The 15430-nt window shown below is 39.1% G+C and overlaps 1 protein-coding gene across 12 annotated transcripts in view; it reads left to right on the top strand.

Moving 5' to 3' along the window:
- The window catches only part of PDE8B (phosphodiesterase 8B), a 379854-nt gene that overhangs the window by 264432 nt on the left and 99992 nt on the right, over nt 1-15430 (top strand). For all 12 annotated transcript variants that reach the window (XM_060009266.1, XM_060009269.2, XM_060009271.2 and 9 more), the window contains one exon: nt 2421-2499. In XM_060009266.1, coding sequence (XP_059865249.1) covers nt 2421-2499 — 79 coding nt within the window. The remainder of the gene's footprint in view (nt 1-2420; nt 2500-15430) is intronic.

Below are 15430 nucleotides of genomic sequence, written 5' to 3'. Positions count from 1 at the left end.
CTAGCCCACACAGATTGTGCTTTTCCACATCAGACTTCTGGAGGACAGGGAACGCTTTCCCGTTGTGCCGAGTTGGGTTCTGGACCCAAGTGCCTGGAGCAGACTTGGGATAAGACTAGCTCTTGCTTCCCTCTTCATGAGAGGTGATGCAGTAGTGACTTTGGTAACAATTTTAAAGTCCTCTTTGAATTCTTTTTCACATTTTAAATGATCATGTTTACAAATGCAGCAATGCTAATAGGACGGTATACAGTTCACATTAGGTAGACTGGAACAATTTATTTTATTTTATTTTATTTACTTTTTTAATTGAAGTATAGTTTCTGTACAATATTATAGGTTACAATACAGTGATTTACAATTTTTAAAGGTTATGCTCCATTTATAGTTATTATAAAATATCGTTATACAATATATCCTTATAGCTTATTTTATACCTAATAGTTTGTACCTCTTAATCCCTTACCCCTTATTGCCCCTCCCTCCTTCCCTCTCCCCCCTGGTAACCACCAGTTTGTACTCTATATCTGTGAGTCTGCTTTTTGGTTATGTTCACTAGTTTGGGGGTTTTTTGTTTTTTTTTTTTTAGATTCCACATGTAAGTGATATCATACAGTATTTGTCTTTCTCTGTCTACTTATTTCACTTAGCATAATACCCTCCAAGTCCATCCATGTTGCTGCAAACGGCAAAATTTTGTTCTTTTTTATGGCTGAGTAGTATTCCATTGTATATATATATCACACCTTTATCCATTCATCTGTCGATGGACACCTGGTTTGCTTCCATATCTTGGCTATTGTGACCCATGCTGCTATGAATATTGGGGTATATATATGGTTTTGAATTAGTGTGTTTGTTTTTTTCGGATGTATACCCAGGAGTGAAATTGCTGGGTCATATGGTAGTTCTATTTTTAGTTTTTTGAGAACCCTAGACTGGAGCCATTTAAATAAGAAAACATCCCACACCCATCAGAAATATCAGTGGGGTTAGGGTTATGTTCTCCTCCACTCACCTGCATCATGATTACTTACTTTACTTACCCTCCCACACCTGTGTCTTCATCTCTGCAGCGACAGGAGCACTACCCGTCAATGGGCTAAAATCCTTCCCTTTCTGTGCAGGCTGCCTTGCTATTATTGAAAGCAGTTCTTGGTTTGATATTTCAGATACACTCATGAGAAAAGATAGGTTATAATTCACTTTTCTTCTCACCAACAGCCTTTGAAAGCTTTAGAGAACAAAAAATATTATTCTGAGATCTTACAAGTAACAAGTACTATGTCTTGAATTCTTATATCATCCCAAGTATTTTGAGACACGCCTCACATAAACTGTTTTGATTCTTACAACAACCTGTAAGATGTGTTATCTTCATTTTATAGATGAGGAAACTGAGGGCCAGCAGAGAGAAAACATTGCCCAAGGTCCCATAACTGGCCAAATACCGAACCAAGTTTCACCCAGTTTCTTCTGCCCTCTCCCTTGTAAACAGTTCAAAATAGAATGGCAAAGTTACATGCCTTCTGAGAGGGAAAAATGAATAACATTATAAGAGTTCGTTTTACAAGAAGAAACATCAATCCAGTAGATTAACATTTTTTCGGTAATGTATAAGAAAGCCTTCACTGGGATTCTTTAAACAGCCAGTACAAATAACAAAGCTCTAGAAACTAGCCACATACTTGCTGGGTTAGATAGTAAATAACTTACTGTATTTGGAGTTGCTCTAAATTTGGAAGGTAGTTAAAATGTTGCCCAAGAAATTGAGATATTGAAATGATTTCAAATATTCCAGATATACAAGGAAGGTCATCAAGAATAGTGCCCACCAGGAGAGCTGTAAAATGAACCAGGCAAGGGGAATTCAGCCATATTTGCCTTTCATCAGGCTGGTGGGTGTAGCAAGTACCGTAAAGGCTTGCTTATCTAGGTCATAAAAGTAAGAAAAGAAAAAAATATTTCTGTGTCTGTTGCAAAAGGCCAGAATACCTCAGATCTAATTTGGGCTTAATTAGATTTTTCTAATTGATGGGGATGGGACTTCTCCATGACTGCCGCCGTGAATGGAACAGAAGAATGTCATTGACATAGAACATAGGGGCCTACGAGACCATCTCCTGCATCTTTGTTCTCTTGTGTCAGTGTGAAGGTTTCATCCAGCACATACGGAGCTCATTCCACAATCCATGATGATTTTGCCAGATTACATTCTTCTCTCTGTATGATATGCATAGAAATGCATGCTGTTGTTTATTCATTTAGTTTGAAAGGCTAGGTTTCTTTTTTTTTCCCCAAAACATATCGGAAGGTATTTGGTTTTAATGAACCTGAGGAACTGTTTACTTTGATAAATGAACAGATGAAATGCTCATGGTTTTCCAGCAGAACTAACATCAATCTTTTGCAACTTTCAGGGCCTGTAATTCAGTGTTTACAGCATTAGACCACTGTCATGAAGCCATAGAAATCACAAGCGATGACCACGTGATTCAGGTATGGGGACACTTTTTATCTTTAGGTGTCAAAATAAAGCCTTTCTAGTTTGCGCCATCCTTTTTCAAGCACTTTGCTGTAATTCTTACATTTCAGCACATTTTCTTTGGAGAAAGGAACATCAAAGTATGCAAGGAAAACTGATATTCTTAAGCTAAGAATTAGATACTCAAGAAGAATAAAAATTAGTTCAGATTGGAGCCTGCGGTTTCTTTCACAGAGATGAGGTAAATTCTTTAGACTATGCAGGAAGGCACTGTTTATACAGAAGTATGTCAGAATTGCAGAGTAACTGCTTACACACGCCTTGGGAACAAAATGTTGTGAACAGTCCTCAGTTATCTGCCTACAGTTGGTATTCCAGTTATAAAGCACTCTTATATAATACTAAAGTCATCTTCCTAAGGAAATGTGTATAGCAGACAAACCTTTATTGAATTAAAGTTGTCTTATTATTTGTTGGAAGGTAAGACGTTTACACTTTAAAAATACTCTGAAATGTAGACCTTCCACTGATGGGCACTGACTTGACTGCCCTTGGTTTGCATAGTGGCACCGAGCGTGAGGACCATTTGCTACCATCGGAAGAGACCAAAGACAGTGTCCAACACAAAGTGGCCCCATAACAGGGCCTCACACATGCGCTCCTGTGAAACCCCCATTGCACACACAGACACCCTGCCCTCACACGGGGTCAATGACATCAGTAGCCCACCGTGCCCAGGCCCTGTCATCAGCACGCTCATGAGATTATCTCATTTGCATTCAGGAACGCTATGAAAGAGACATAGGGCCTGATAATACAGAGGCCCAGGAAGGCCAAGGAACTTATCCAAGGAAAGCCTCAATAATAAATACTGGAACCAAAACATCCAGCCATGTCTTTCTGACTCCAAAGCCTTCCTACCTGGTTCCGTGTTGGGCTATATTGTTAGAATTTGTTTTTCTGGCTGTCCCATGACCTGGGTCTGAAGGCTTCCTCATGTTGCTGCCTATTACTGGCCCACCTGCCCACAGATCTGCCCTGAACCACAGTGAAATCAGACATGTTTCTGTTACAGACTGAGCACAAACCCCACAGCTCTCCCACTTCTACCTGGACTTGAACAGTCAATTCTGTTCTTGAAACACGTTTGCTTTGCACTTCTCTCTCTCTCTTTTTTTTTTTAACAAGAAAAACCCAGAAATTTATTCATATGTACTTGTATACCAGGGAGATATCCAGGGAAAAGGAGATAAGTCGCACCTCCCTCTTTTCCGGGGAAGCCGGGTTGTGATTTTAGTGATGAGGAGAGGGGCGTCTCTGCTCTCTACCAGCCTTGTAATCTTGCCATACAGTCCTTTAACAGGCAACTGAGTCCTTCCTTCTACAGTTAGCTCCTGGTGGTTAGAAACCTGTATCTCTAGGAGACGTGATGTGGCGATGGTGTCACATGAATCACCTGCCAGCCTTTACCTTGAAGAGGAAGAAGCAGGGATTGAGGACAGTGGGTGCCTGGGAAGGGGAATCCCTGTATTAAAAGGGAAACTGACCTGACCGCAGGCTTTTCCTTGGGGCGCCCTCTCAGACCCCTTTAAAAACCTACCTGCATTCTGAATATAAAACTCAAGAACAAGGAGGAAGAACTTGAATAGAGGATATTATATGTAAGGGGGAAATTTAAAAGGCCTTTGTGCTATAGATTTTAAGATGGGTCATCATGAATGAGATACATCATGTACGTTCCTACTCAATACCAGAGTCCTTCTCGGGGCAGTGCCGCTTCACAGGGAACGTGCCCCTTAGTGCAGATGGTCAGAGGTCGGGCAGTAGCACTTAACATTTAGGAACAATAGCTACCTACCCATCCATCCATTGAAACTACCTATCTGTTTGCTTTAAAACACTTACATGGTGCTTACCATGTGCCAGAGGCAGTACTAAGCATTTTTTTTAATTTAAAAAAATTTTTAAATTTTGGCTGCCTTAGGTCTTCGTTGCTGCGCACAGGCTTTCTCCAGTTGCGGTTGAGCGGGGCTGCTCTTTGTTGCAGTGCGCGGGATTCTCATTGTGTTGGCATGTCTTTGTTGCAGAGCACGGGCTTTAGGTGCACAGACTCAGTAGTTGTGGTGCACAAGCTTAGTTGCTCCGCGGCATGTGGGATCTTCCTGGACTAGGGCTCGAACCCATGTCCTCTGCATTGGCAGGCGGATTCTTTTTTTTACTTTTCTATTTTTTAATTTATTTTTTTAACATCTTTATTGGAGTATAATTGCTTTACAATAGTGTGTTAGTTTCTGCTGTATAACAAAGTGAATCAGCTATACATATACATATATCCCCATACCTCTTCACTCTTGCATCTCCCTCCCTCCCACCCTCCCTTTCCCACCCCTCTAGGTGGTCACAAAGCACTGAGCTGACCTATATCCCTGTGCTATGTGGCTGCTTCCTACTAACTATTGATTTTACGTTTGGTAGTGTATATATGTCCATGCCACTCTCTCACTTTGTCCCAGCTTACCCTTCCCCCTCCCTGTGTCCTCAAGTCCATTCTCTAGTAGGTCTGCATATTTATTCTCGTCCTGCTCCTAGGGCCTTCACAACCATTTTTTTTTTCTGATTCCATATGTATGTGTTAGCATATGGTATTTGTTTTTCTCTTTCTGACTTACTTCACTCCGTATGACAGACTCAAAGTCCATCCACCTCACTATATATAACTCAATTCCGTTTCTTTTATGAATGAGTAATACTCCATTGTATATATGTGCCACAATTTCTTTATCCATTCATCTGTTGAAGGACACTTAGGTTGCTTCCATGTCCTGGCTATTATAAATAGTGCTGCAATGAACATTGTGCTACATGACTCTTTTAGAATTATGGTTTTCTCACGATATATGCCCAGTAGTGGGATTGCTGGGTCATATGGCAGTTCTATTTTTAGATTTTTAAGGAACCTCCATACTGTTCTCCATAGTGGCTGTATCAATTTACATTCCCACCAACAGTGCAAGAGGGTTCCCTTTTCTCCACACTCTCTCCAGCATTTATTGTTTGTAGATTTTTTGATGATGGCCATTCTGACTGGTGTGAGGTGATACCTCATTGTAGTTTTGATTTGCATTTCTCTAATGATTAATGATGTTGAGCGTTCTTTCATGTGTTTGTTGGCAATCTGTATATCTTCTTTGGAGAAATGTCTGTTTAGGTCTTCTGCCCATTTTTGGATTGGGTTGTTTGTGTTTTTGATACTGAGCTGCATGAGCTGCTTGTAAATTTTGGAGATTAATCCTTTGTCAGTTGCTTCATTTGCAAATATTTTCTCCCATCCTGAGGGTTGTCTTTTCATCTTGTTTATGGTTTTCTTTGCTCTAAAAAGCTTTTAAGTTTCATTAGGTCCATTTTTTAATTTTTGTTTTTATTTCCACTTCTCTAGGAGGTAGGTCAAAAAGGATTTTGCTGTGATTTATGTCATAGAGTGTTCTGCCTATGTTTTCCTCTAAGAGTTTGATGGTGTCTGGCCTTACATGTAGATCTTTAATCCATTTTGAGTTTATTTTTGTGTATGGTGTTAGGGAGTTCTAATTTCATTCTTTTACATGTAGCTGTCCAGTTTTCCCAGCACCACTTAGTGAAGAGGCTGTCTTTTCTCCATTGTATATTCTTCCCTCCTTTATCAAAAATAAGGTGACCATATGTGCATGGGTTTTTTCTCTGGGCTTTCTATCCTGTTCCATTGATCTGTATTTCTGTTTTTGTGGCAGTACCATACTGTCTTAATTACTGTAGCTCTGTAGTGTAGTCTGAAGTCCGGGAGCCTGATTCCTCCAGCTCCATTTTTCTTTCTCAAGATTGCTTTGGCTATTCGGAGTCTTTTGTGTTTCCATACAAATTGTGAAATTTTTTGTTCTAGTTCTGTGAAAAATGCCAGTGGTACTTTGATAGGAATTGCATTGAATCTGTAGATTGCTTTGGGTAGTATAGTCATTTTCACAATGTTGATTCTTCCAATCCAAGAACATGGCATATCTCTCCATCTGATTGTATCATCATTAATTTCTTTCATCAGTGTCTTATAGTTTTCTGCATACAGGGCTTTTGTCTCCTTTGGTAGGTTTTTTCCAAGATATTTTATTCTTTTAGTTGCAATGGTAAATGGGAGTGTTTCCTTAATTTCTCTTTTCAGATTTTTCATCATTAGTGTATAGGAATGCAAGAGATTTCCATGCATTAATTTTGTACCGTGCTACATTACCAAATTCATTGATTACCTCTAGTAGTTTTCTGGTAGCTTCTTTCGGATTCTCTATATATAGTATCATGTCATCTACAAGCAGTGATAACTTTACTTCTTCCTTTCTGATTTGGGTTCCTTTTATTTCTTTTTCTTCTCTGATTGCTGTTGCTAACACTTCCAAAACAATGTTGAATTATAGTGTTGAGAGTGGGCAACCTTGTCTTGTTCCTGATCTTAGTGGAAATGGTTTCAGTTTTTCACCATTGAGGACAACGTTGGCTGTGGGTTTGTCATATATGAGCTTTATGATGTTGAGGTAAGTTCCCTCTATGCCTACTTTCTGGATGGTTTTAAATCATAAATGGGTGTTGAATTTTCTCAAAAGCTTTCGCTGCATCTGTTGAGATGATCATATGGTTTTTCTCCTTCAATTTGTTAATATGGTGTATCACATTGATTGATTTGTGTATATTGAAGGATCCTTGCATTCCTGCGATAAACCCCACTTGATCATGGTGTCTGATCCCTTTAATGTGCTGTTGGATTCTGTTTGCTAGTATTTTGTTGAGGATTTTGCATCTGTGTTCATCAGTGATATTGGCCTATAGTTTTCTTTCTTTGTGACATCTTTGTCTGGTTTTGGTATCAGGGTGATGGCAGCCTTGTCGAATGAGTTTGGCAGTGTTCCTCCCTCTGCTATACTTTGGAAGAGTTTGAGAAGGATAGATGTTAGCTCTTCTCTAAACGTTTGATAGAATTTGCCTGTGAAGCCCTCTGGTCCTGGGCTTTTGTTTGTTGGAAGATTTTTAATCACAGTCTCAATTTCAGTGCTTGGTCTGCTTATATTTTCTATTTCTTCCTGGTTCAGTCACGGAAGGTTTTGCTTTCCTAAGTATTTGACAGTTTCTTCCATGTTGTCCATTTTATTGGCATATAGTTGCTTGTAGTAATCTCTTGTGGTCCTTTGTATTTCTGCAGTGTCAGTTGTTACTTCCTTTTTCATTTCTAATTCTATTGATTTGAGTCTTCTCCCTTTTTTTCTTGATGAGTCTGGTTAATGGTTTATCAATTTTGTTTATTTTCTCAAAGAACCAGCTTTTAGTTTCATTGATCTTTGCTATTGCTTCCTTCATTTCTTTTTCATTTATTTCTGATCCAATCTTTATGATTTCTTTCCCTCTGCTAACTTTGGGGTTTTTTTGTTCTTCTTTCTCCAGTTGCTTTTGGTGTAAGGTTAGATTGTTTATTTGAGATGTTTCTTGTTTCATAGGGTAGGAAGTATTGCTATAAATTTCCCTCTTAGAACTGCTTTTGCTGCATCCCATAGGTTTTGGGTCGTCGTGTTTGTGTTGTCATTTGTTTCTAGGTATTTTTTGATTTCCTCTTTGATTTCTTCAGTGACCTCTTGATTATTAAGTAGTGTATTGTTTAGCCTCGATGTGTTTGTATTTTTTACTGTAATTGATATCTAGTCTCATAGCGTTGTGGTTGGAAAAGATACTTGATATGTTTTCAATTTTCTTAAATTTACCAAGACTTGATTTGTGACCCAAGATATGATCTATCCTGGAGAATGTTCCATGAGCACTTGAGAAGAAAGTGTATTCTGTTCTTTTTAGATGGAATGTCCTATAAATGTCATTAAGTCCATCTTGTTTAATGTATCATTTAAAGCTTGTGTTTCCTTATTTATTTTCTTTTTGGGTGATCTGTCCATTGGTGAAAGTGGGGTATTAAAGTCCCCTACTATGATTGTGTTACTGTCGATTTCCCCTTTTATGGCTTTTAGCATTTGCCTTATGTACTGAGGTGCTCCTCTGTTGGGTGCATAAATATTTACAATTGTTACATCTTAATCTAAGATTGATCCCTCAATCATTATGTAATGTCCTTCTTTGTCTCTTGTAATAGTCTTTGTTTTAATTTCTATTTTGTCTGATATGAGAATTGCTACTCCAGCTTTCTTTTGATTTCCATTTGCATGGAATATCTTTTTCCATCCCCTCATTTTCAGTCTGTATGTGTCCGTATGTCTGAAGTGGGTCTCTTGTAGACAGCATATATATGGGTCTTGTTTTTGTATCCATTCAGCCAGTCTGTGTCTTTTGGTTGGAGCATCTAATCCATTTACATTTAAGGTAATTATTGATATCTATGTTCCTATTACCATTTTCTTAATTGTTTTTGTTTTTTTATGCGGTACGCAGGCCTCTCACTGCCGCGGCCTCTCCCATTGTGGAGCACAGGCTCCAGACATGCAGGTCCAGCGGCCACGGCTCACGGGCCCAGCCGCTCCCTGGAATGTGGGATCCTCCCAGATTGGGGCACGAACCCATGTCCCCTGCACTGGCAGGCAGACTCTCAACCACTGTGCCACCAGGGAAGTCCTGGGTTTGTTTTTGTAGGTCTTTTCCTTTCCTTGTGTTTCCTGACAGAGAATCTCCTTTAGCATTTGCTGTAAAGCTGGTTTGGTAGTGCTGAATTCTCTTAGCTTTTGCTTGTCTCTAAACATTTTAATTTCTTTCTCGAATCTGAATGAGATCCTTGCTGGGTAGAGTAATCTTGGTTGTAAGTATTTCCCTTTCATCACTTTAAATATGTCCTGCCACTCCCTTCTGGCTTGCAGAGTTTCTGCTGAAAGATCAGCTGATAACCTTATGGTGATTCCCTTGTATGTTATTTGTTGTTTTTCCCTTGCTGATTTTAATATTTTTTCTTTGTATTTAATTTTTGATCGTTTGATTAATGTGTGTATTGCTGTGTTTCTCCTTGGATTTATCCTGTATGGGACTCTCTGCACTTCCTGGACTTGATTAACTATTTCCTTTCCCATAATAGGGAAGTTTTCAACTATAATCTATTCAAATATTTTCTCAGTCCCTTTCTTTTTCTCTTCTTCTTCTGAGACCCCTATAATTCGAATGTTGGTGCATTTAATGTTGTCCCAGAGGTCTCTGAGACTGTCCTCAATTCTTTTCATTCTTTTTTCTTTATTCTGCTCTGTGGTAGTTATTTCCACTGTTTTATCCTCTAGGTCACTTATCCATTCTTCTGCCCTGGTTATTCTGCTATTTATTCCTTTTAGAGAATTTTAAATTTCATTTATTGTGTTGTTCATCATTGTTTGTTTGCTCTTTAGTTCTTCTAGGTCCTTGTTAAATGTTTCTTGTATTTTTCCATTCTATTTCCAAGATTTTGGATCATCTTTACAATTATTACTCTGAATTCTTTTTCAGGTAGACTGCCTATTTCTTCTTCTTTTGTTTTATCTGGTAGGTTTTTACCTTGCTCCTTTGTCTGCTGTGTTTTTCTCTGTCTTCTCATTTTGCTTAAATTACTGTGTTTGGGGTCTCCATTTTACAGGCTGTAGGTTTGTAGTTCCCGTTGTTTTTGGTGTCTGCCCCCAGTGGGTGACGTTTTTTCAGTGGGTTCTGTAGGCATCCTGGTGGAAGGAACTAGTGCCTGTGTTCTGATGGATGAGGGTGGATCTTGTCTTTCTGGTGGGCAGGTCCACGTCCAGTGGTGTGTTTTGGAGTTTCTGTGACCTTATTATGACTTTAGACAGCCTTTCTGCTAGTGGGTGGGGTAGTTTTCCTGTCCTGCTAATTGTTTGGCGTAGGGTGTCCAGCACTGTAGCTTGCTGGTTGTTGAGTGGATCTGGGTCTTAGCATTGACATGGAGATCTCTGGGAGATTTTCTCCATTTAATATTAAGTCGAGCTGGTAGGCCTCTGGTGGACCTGAACTCGGCTCTCCCACCTTCGAGGCACAGGCCTGACACCCGGCTGGAGCACCAAGACCTTGTCATCCAGACGGCTCAGAATAAAAGGGATAAATAAATAAATAAATAGATTAATTAATTAAATAAAGTTATTAAAATAATTATTAAAAATAGAAAAGAATTTAAAAGTAGTAAAAAAAAAAAAAAAAAAGAAGTAACGAAGAGTACAACCAAACCAAAAAAACAAATTCACCAATGATACCAAGCGCTAAAAATTATACTAAAAAAAAAAAGAAAAAACGGACAGAGAGAACCCTAGGACAAATGGTAAAAGCAAAGCTATACAGACAAAATCACACACAGAAACATACACATACACACTCATAAAAAGAGCAAAAGGAGAAAAACATATATATTGTTTCTTCCAAAGAGAGGAGGAACTCAAATAAACAGGCTAATCTTACACCTAAAGCAATTGGAGAAAGAGGAAGAAAAAACCCAAAGTTAGCAGAAGGAAAGAAATCATAAAGATCAAATCAGAAATAAATGAAAAAGAAGATGGCAGAGTAGAAGGACGTGCTCTCACTCCAACTTGTGAGAACACCAGAATCACAACTAGCTGCTGGTCAATCATCGACAGGAAGACACTGGAACTCACTAAAAAAATTACCCCACGTCGAAAGACAAAGGAGAAGCCACAATGAGAAGGTTGGAGGGTTGCAATCACAGCAAAATCAAATCCCATAACTGCTGGGTGGGTGACTCACAGACTGGAGAACACTTATACCACAGAAGTCCACCCACTGGAGTGAAGGTTCTGAGCCCCACGTCAGGCTTCCCAACCTGGGGGTCCGGCAACGGGAGGAGGAATTCCTAGAGAATCAGACTTTGAAGCCTAGTGGGAATTGATTGCAGGACTTCAACAGGACTGGGGGAAACAGAGACTCCACACTTGGAGGGCACACACAAAGTAGTGTGCACATCGGGACCCAGGGGAAGGAGCAGTGACACCAGGGGAGACCGAAGCAGACCTACCTGCTAGTGTTGGAGGGTCTCCTGAAGAGGCAGGGAAGGGGGGGCTGTGGCTCACTGTGGGGACAAGGACACTGGCAGCAGAAGTTCTGGGAAGTACTCCTTGGCGAGAGCCCTCCCAGAGTCTGTCATTAGCCCCACCAAAGAGCCCAGGTAGGCTCCAGTATTGGGTTGCCTCAGGCCAAACAACCAACAGGGAGAGAACCCAGCCCCACCCATCAACAGTCAAGCAGATTAAAGTTTTACTGAGCTCTGCCCACCAGAGCAACAGTCTGCTCTGCCCACCACCAGTCCCTCTGATCAGGAAACTTACACAAGCCTCTTAGATAGCTTCATCCACCAGAGGGGAGACAGCAGAAGCAAGAAGAACTACAATCCTGCAGCCTGTGGAACAAAAACCACATTCACAGAAAGACAGACAGGATGAAAAGGCAGAGGGCTATGTACCAGATGAAGGAACAAGATAAAACCCCAGGAAAACAACTAAATGAAGTGGAGATAGGCAACCTTCCAGAAAAAGAATTCAGAATAATGATAGTGAAGATGATCCAGGACCTCGAAAAAACAATGGAGGCAAAGATCGAGAAGATGCAAGAAATGTTTAAGAAAGACCTACAAGAATTAAAGAACAAACAAACAGAGATAAACAATACAATAACTGAAATGAAAAATACACTAGAAGGAATCAGTAGAATAACTGAGGCAGAAGAACGGATAAGTGACCTGGAAGACAGAATGGTGGAATTCACTGCTGCAGAACAGAATAAAGAAAAAAGAATGAAAAAAATGAAGACAGCCTAAGAGACCTCTGGGACAACATTAAACACAACAACATTCACGTTATAGGGGTCCCAGAAGGAGACAAGAGAGAGAAAGGACCCAAGAAAATATTTGGAGAGATTATAGTCAAAAACTTCCCTAACATGGGAAAGGAAATAGCCACCCAAGTCCATGAAGCGCAGAGAGTCCCATACAGGATAAACCCAAGGAGCAACACACCAAGACACATAGTAATCAAATTGGCAAAAATTAAAGACAGAGAAATATTATTGAAAGCAGCAAGGGAAAAATGACAAATAACATACAAGGGAACTCCCATAAGGTTAACAGCTGATTTCTCAGCAGAAACTCTACAAGCCAGAAGGGAGTGGCATGATATACTTAAAGTGATGAAAGGGAAGAACCTACAACCAAGATTACTCTACCAGGTAAGGATCTCATTCAGATTCGATGGAGAAATCAAAAGCTCTACAGATAAGCAAAAGCTAAGAGAATTCAGCACCACCAAACCAGCTCTACAGCAAATGCTAAAGGAACTTCTCTAAGTGGGAAACACAAGAGAAGAAAAGGACCTACAAAAACAAACCCAAAACAATTAAGAAAATGGTCATAGGAACATACATATCGATAATTACCTTAAACATGAATGGCTTAAATCCTCCAACGAAAAGACACATGCTTGCTGAATGGATACAAAAACAAGACCCATCTATATGCTGTCTACAAGAGACCCACTTCAGACCTAGGGACACATACAGACTGAAAGTGAGGGGATGGAAAAAGATATTCCATGCAAATGGAAACCAAAAGAAAGCTAGAGCAGCTATACTCATATCAGATAAAATAGACTTTAAAATAAAGAATGTTACAAGAGACAAGGAAGGACACTACATAATGATCAAGGGATCAATCCAAGAAGATATAACAATTATAACTATATATGCACCCAACATAGTAGCACCTCAATACATAAGGCAACTGCTAACAGTTATAAAGGAGGAAATCGACAGTGACACAATAATAGTGTGGGACTTTAACACCTCACTGACACCAATGGACTGATCTTCCAAAATGAAAATAAATAAGGAAACACAAGCTTTAAATGACAGAATAGATTTAATTGGTATTTATAGGACATTCCATCCAAAAACAGCAGATTGCACTTTCTTCTCAAGTGCGCAGAGAACAGATCACATCTTGGGTCACAAATCAAGCCTCAGTAAATTTAAGAAAATTGAAAACATATCAAGCATCTTTTCTCACCACAATGCTGTGAGATTAGAAATGAATTACAGGGGAAAAAAACGTAAAAAACAGAAACACATGGAGGCTAAACAATACGTTACTAAATAACCAAGAGATTACTGAGGAAATCAAAGAGGAAATCAAAAAATACCTAGAAACAAATGACAGTGAAAACACGACGATCCAAAACCTATGGAATGCAGCAAAAGCAGTTCTAAGAGGGAAGTTTATAGCTATATAAGCCTACCTCAAGAAACAAGAAAAATCTCATTAAACAATCTAACCTGACACCTAAAGGAACTAGAGAAAGAAGAACAAACAAAACCCAAAGTTAGCAGAAGGAAGGAAATCATAAAGATCAGAGCAGAAATAAATGAAATAGAAACAAAACAATAGCAAAGATCAATAAAACGAAAAGCTGGTTCTTTGAGAAGATAAACAAAATTGATAAACCATTAGCCAGACTCATCAAGAAAAAAGAAGACTCAAATCAATAGAATTAGAAATGAAAAAGGAGAAGTAACAACTGACACTGCAGAAATACAAAGCATCCTAAGAGAGTACTACAAGCAAATCTATGCCAATAAAATGGACAAGCTGTAATAAATGGACAAATTCTTAGAAAGGTGTAACCTTCCAAGACTGAACCAGGAAGAAATAGAAAATGTGAACAGAGCAATCACAAGTAATGAAATTGTAACTGTGATTAAAAATCTTCCAGCAAACAAAAGTCCAGGACCAGATGGCTTCACAGGAGGATTCTATCAAACAAGTAGAGAAGAGCTAACACCCATCCTTCTCAAACTTTTCCAAATAATTGCAGAGGAGGAAGCACTCCCAAACTGATTGTATGAGGACACCATCACCATGATACCCAAAGCAGACAAAGATACTATAAAAAAAGAAAATTGCAATCCAATATCACTGATGAATATAGATGCAATAATCCTCAACCAAATACTGGCAAACAGAATCCAACAGCACATTAAAAAGGATCATACACCATGATCAAGTGGGATTTATCCCAGGGATGCAAGGATTCTTCAATATACGCAAGTGAATCAATGTGATAAACCCTGTTAACAAATTGAACAACAACCAAATGATCATCTCAATAGACGCAGAAAAGCCTTTTGAGAAAATTCAACACCAATTTATGATAAAACCTCTCCAGAAAGTGGGCATAGAGGGAACCTACCTCAACATAATAAAGGCCATATACGACAAACCCACAGCAAACATCATTCTCAATGGTGAAAGACTGAAAGCATTTCCCCTAAGATCAGGAACAAGACAAAGATGTCCACTCTCACCACTATTATTCAACATAGTTTTGGAAGTCCTAGCCATGGCAGTCAGAGAAGAAAAAAAAATGAATACAAATCGGAAAAGAAGAAGTAAAACTGTCACTGTTTTCAGATGACATGATGCTCTACATAGAGAATCCTAAAAATGCCACCAGAAGACTACTAGAGCGAATCAATGAATTTGGCAAAGTTGCAGGATACAAAATTCATGCACAGAAATCTCTTGCAATCCTATACACTAATGATGAAAAATCTGAAAGAGAAATTAAGGAAACACTCCCATTTACCATTGCAACCAAAGGAATAAAATACCTAGGAATAAACCTACCTAGGGAGACAAAAGTCCTGTATGCAGAAAAGTATAAGACACTGATGAAAGAAATTAAAGATGATACCACAAGATGGAGAGATATACCACGTTCTTGGATTGGAAGAATCAATATTGTGAAAATGACTAAACTACACAAAGCAATCTACAGATTCAATGCAATCCCTATCAAATTACCAATGGCATTTTTTATGGAACTAGAACAAAAAGCCTTAAAATTTGTATGGAGACACAGAAGACCCCGAATAGCCAAAGCAGTCTTGAGGGAGAAAAACGGAGCTGGAAGAATCAGATTC

The sequence above is a fragment of the Delphinus delphis genome, chromosome 3 (genome assembly GCF_949987515.2).
Source record: "Delphinus delphis chromosome 3, mDelDel1.2, whole genome shotgun sequence".
Classification (NCBI taxonomy): Eukaryota; Metazoa; Chordata; class Mammalia; order Artiodactyla; family Delphinidae; genus Delphinus; species Delphinus delphis.
The sequence above is the reverse complement of the archived record's forward strand: the minus strand, read 5'-3'. Positions and strand labels throughout refer to the sequence as shown.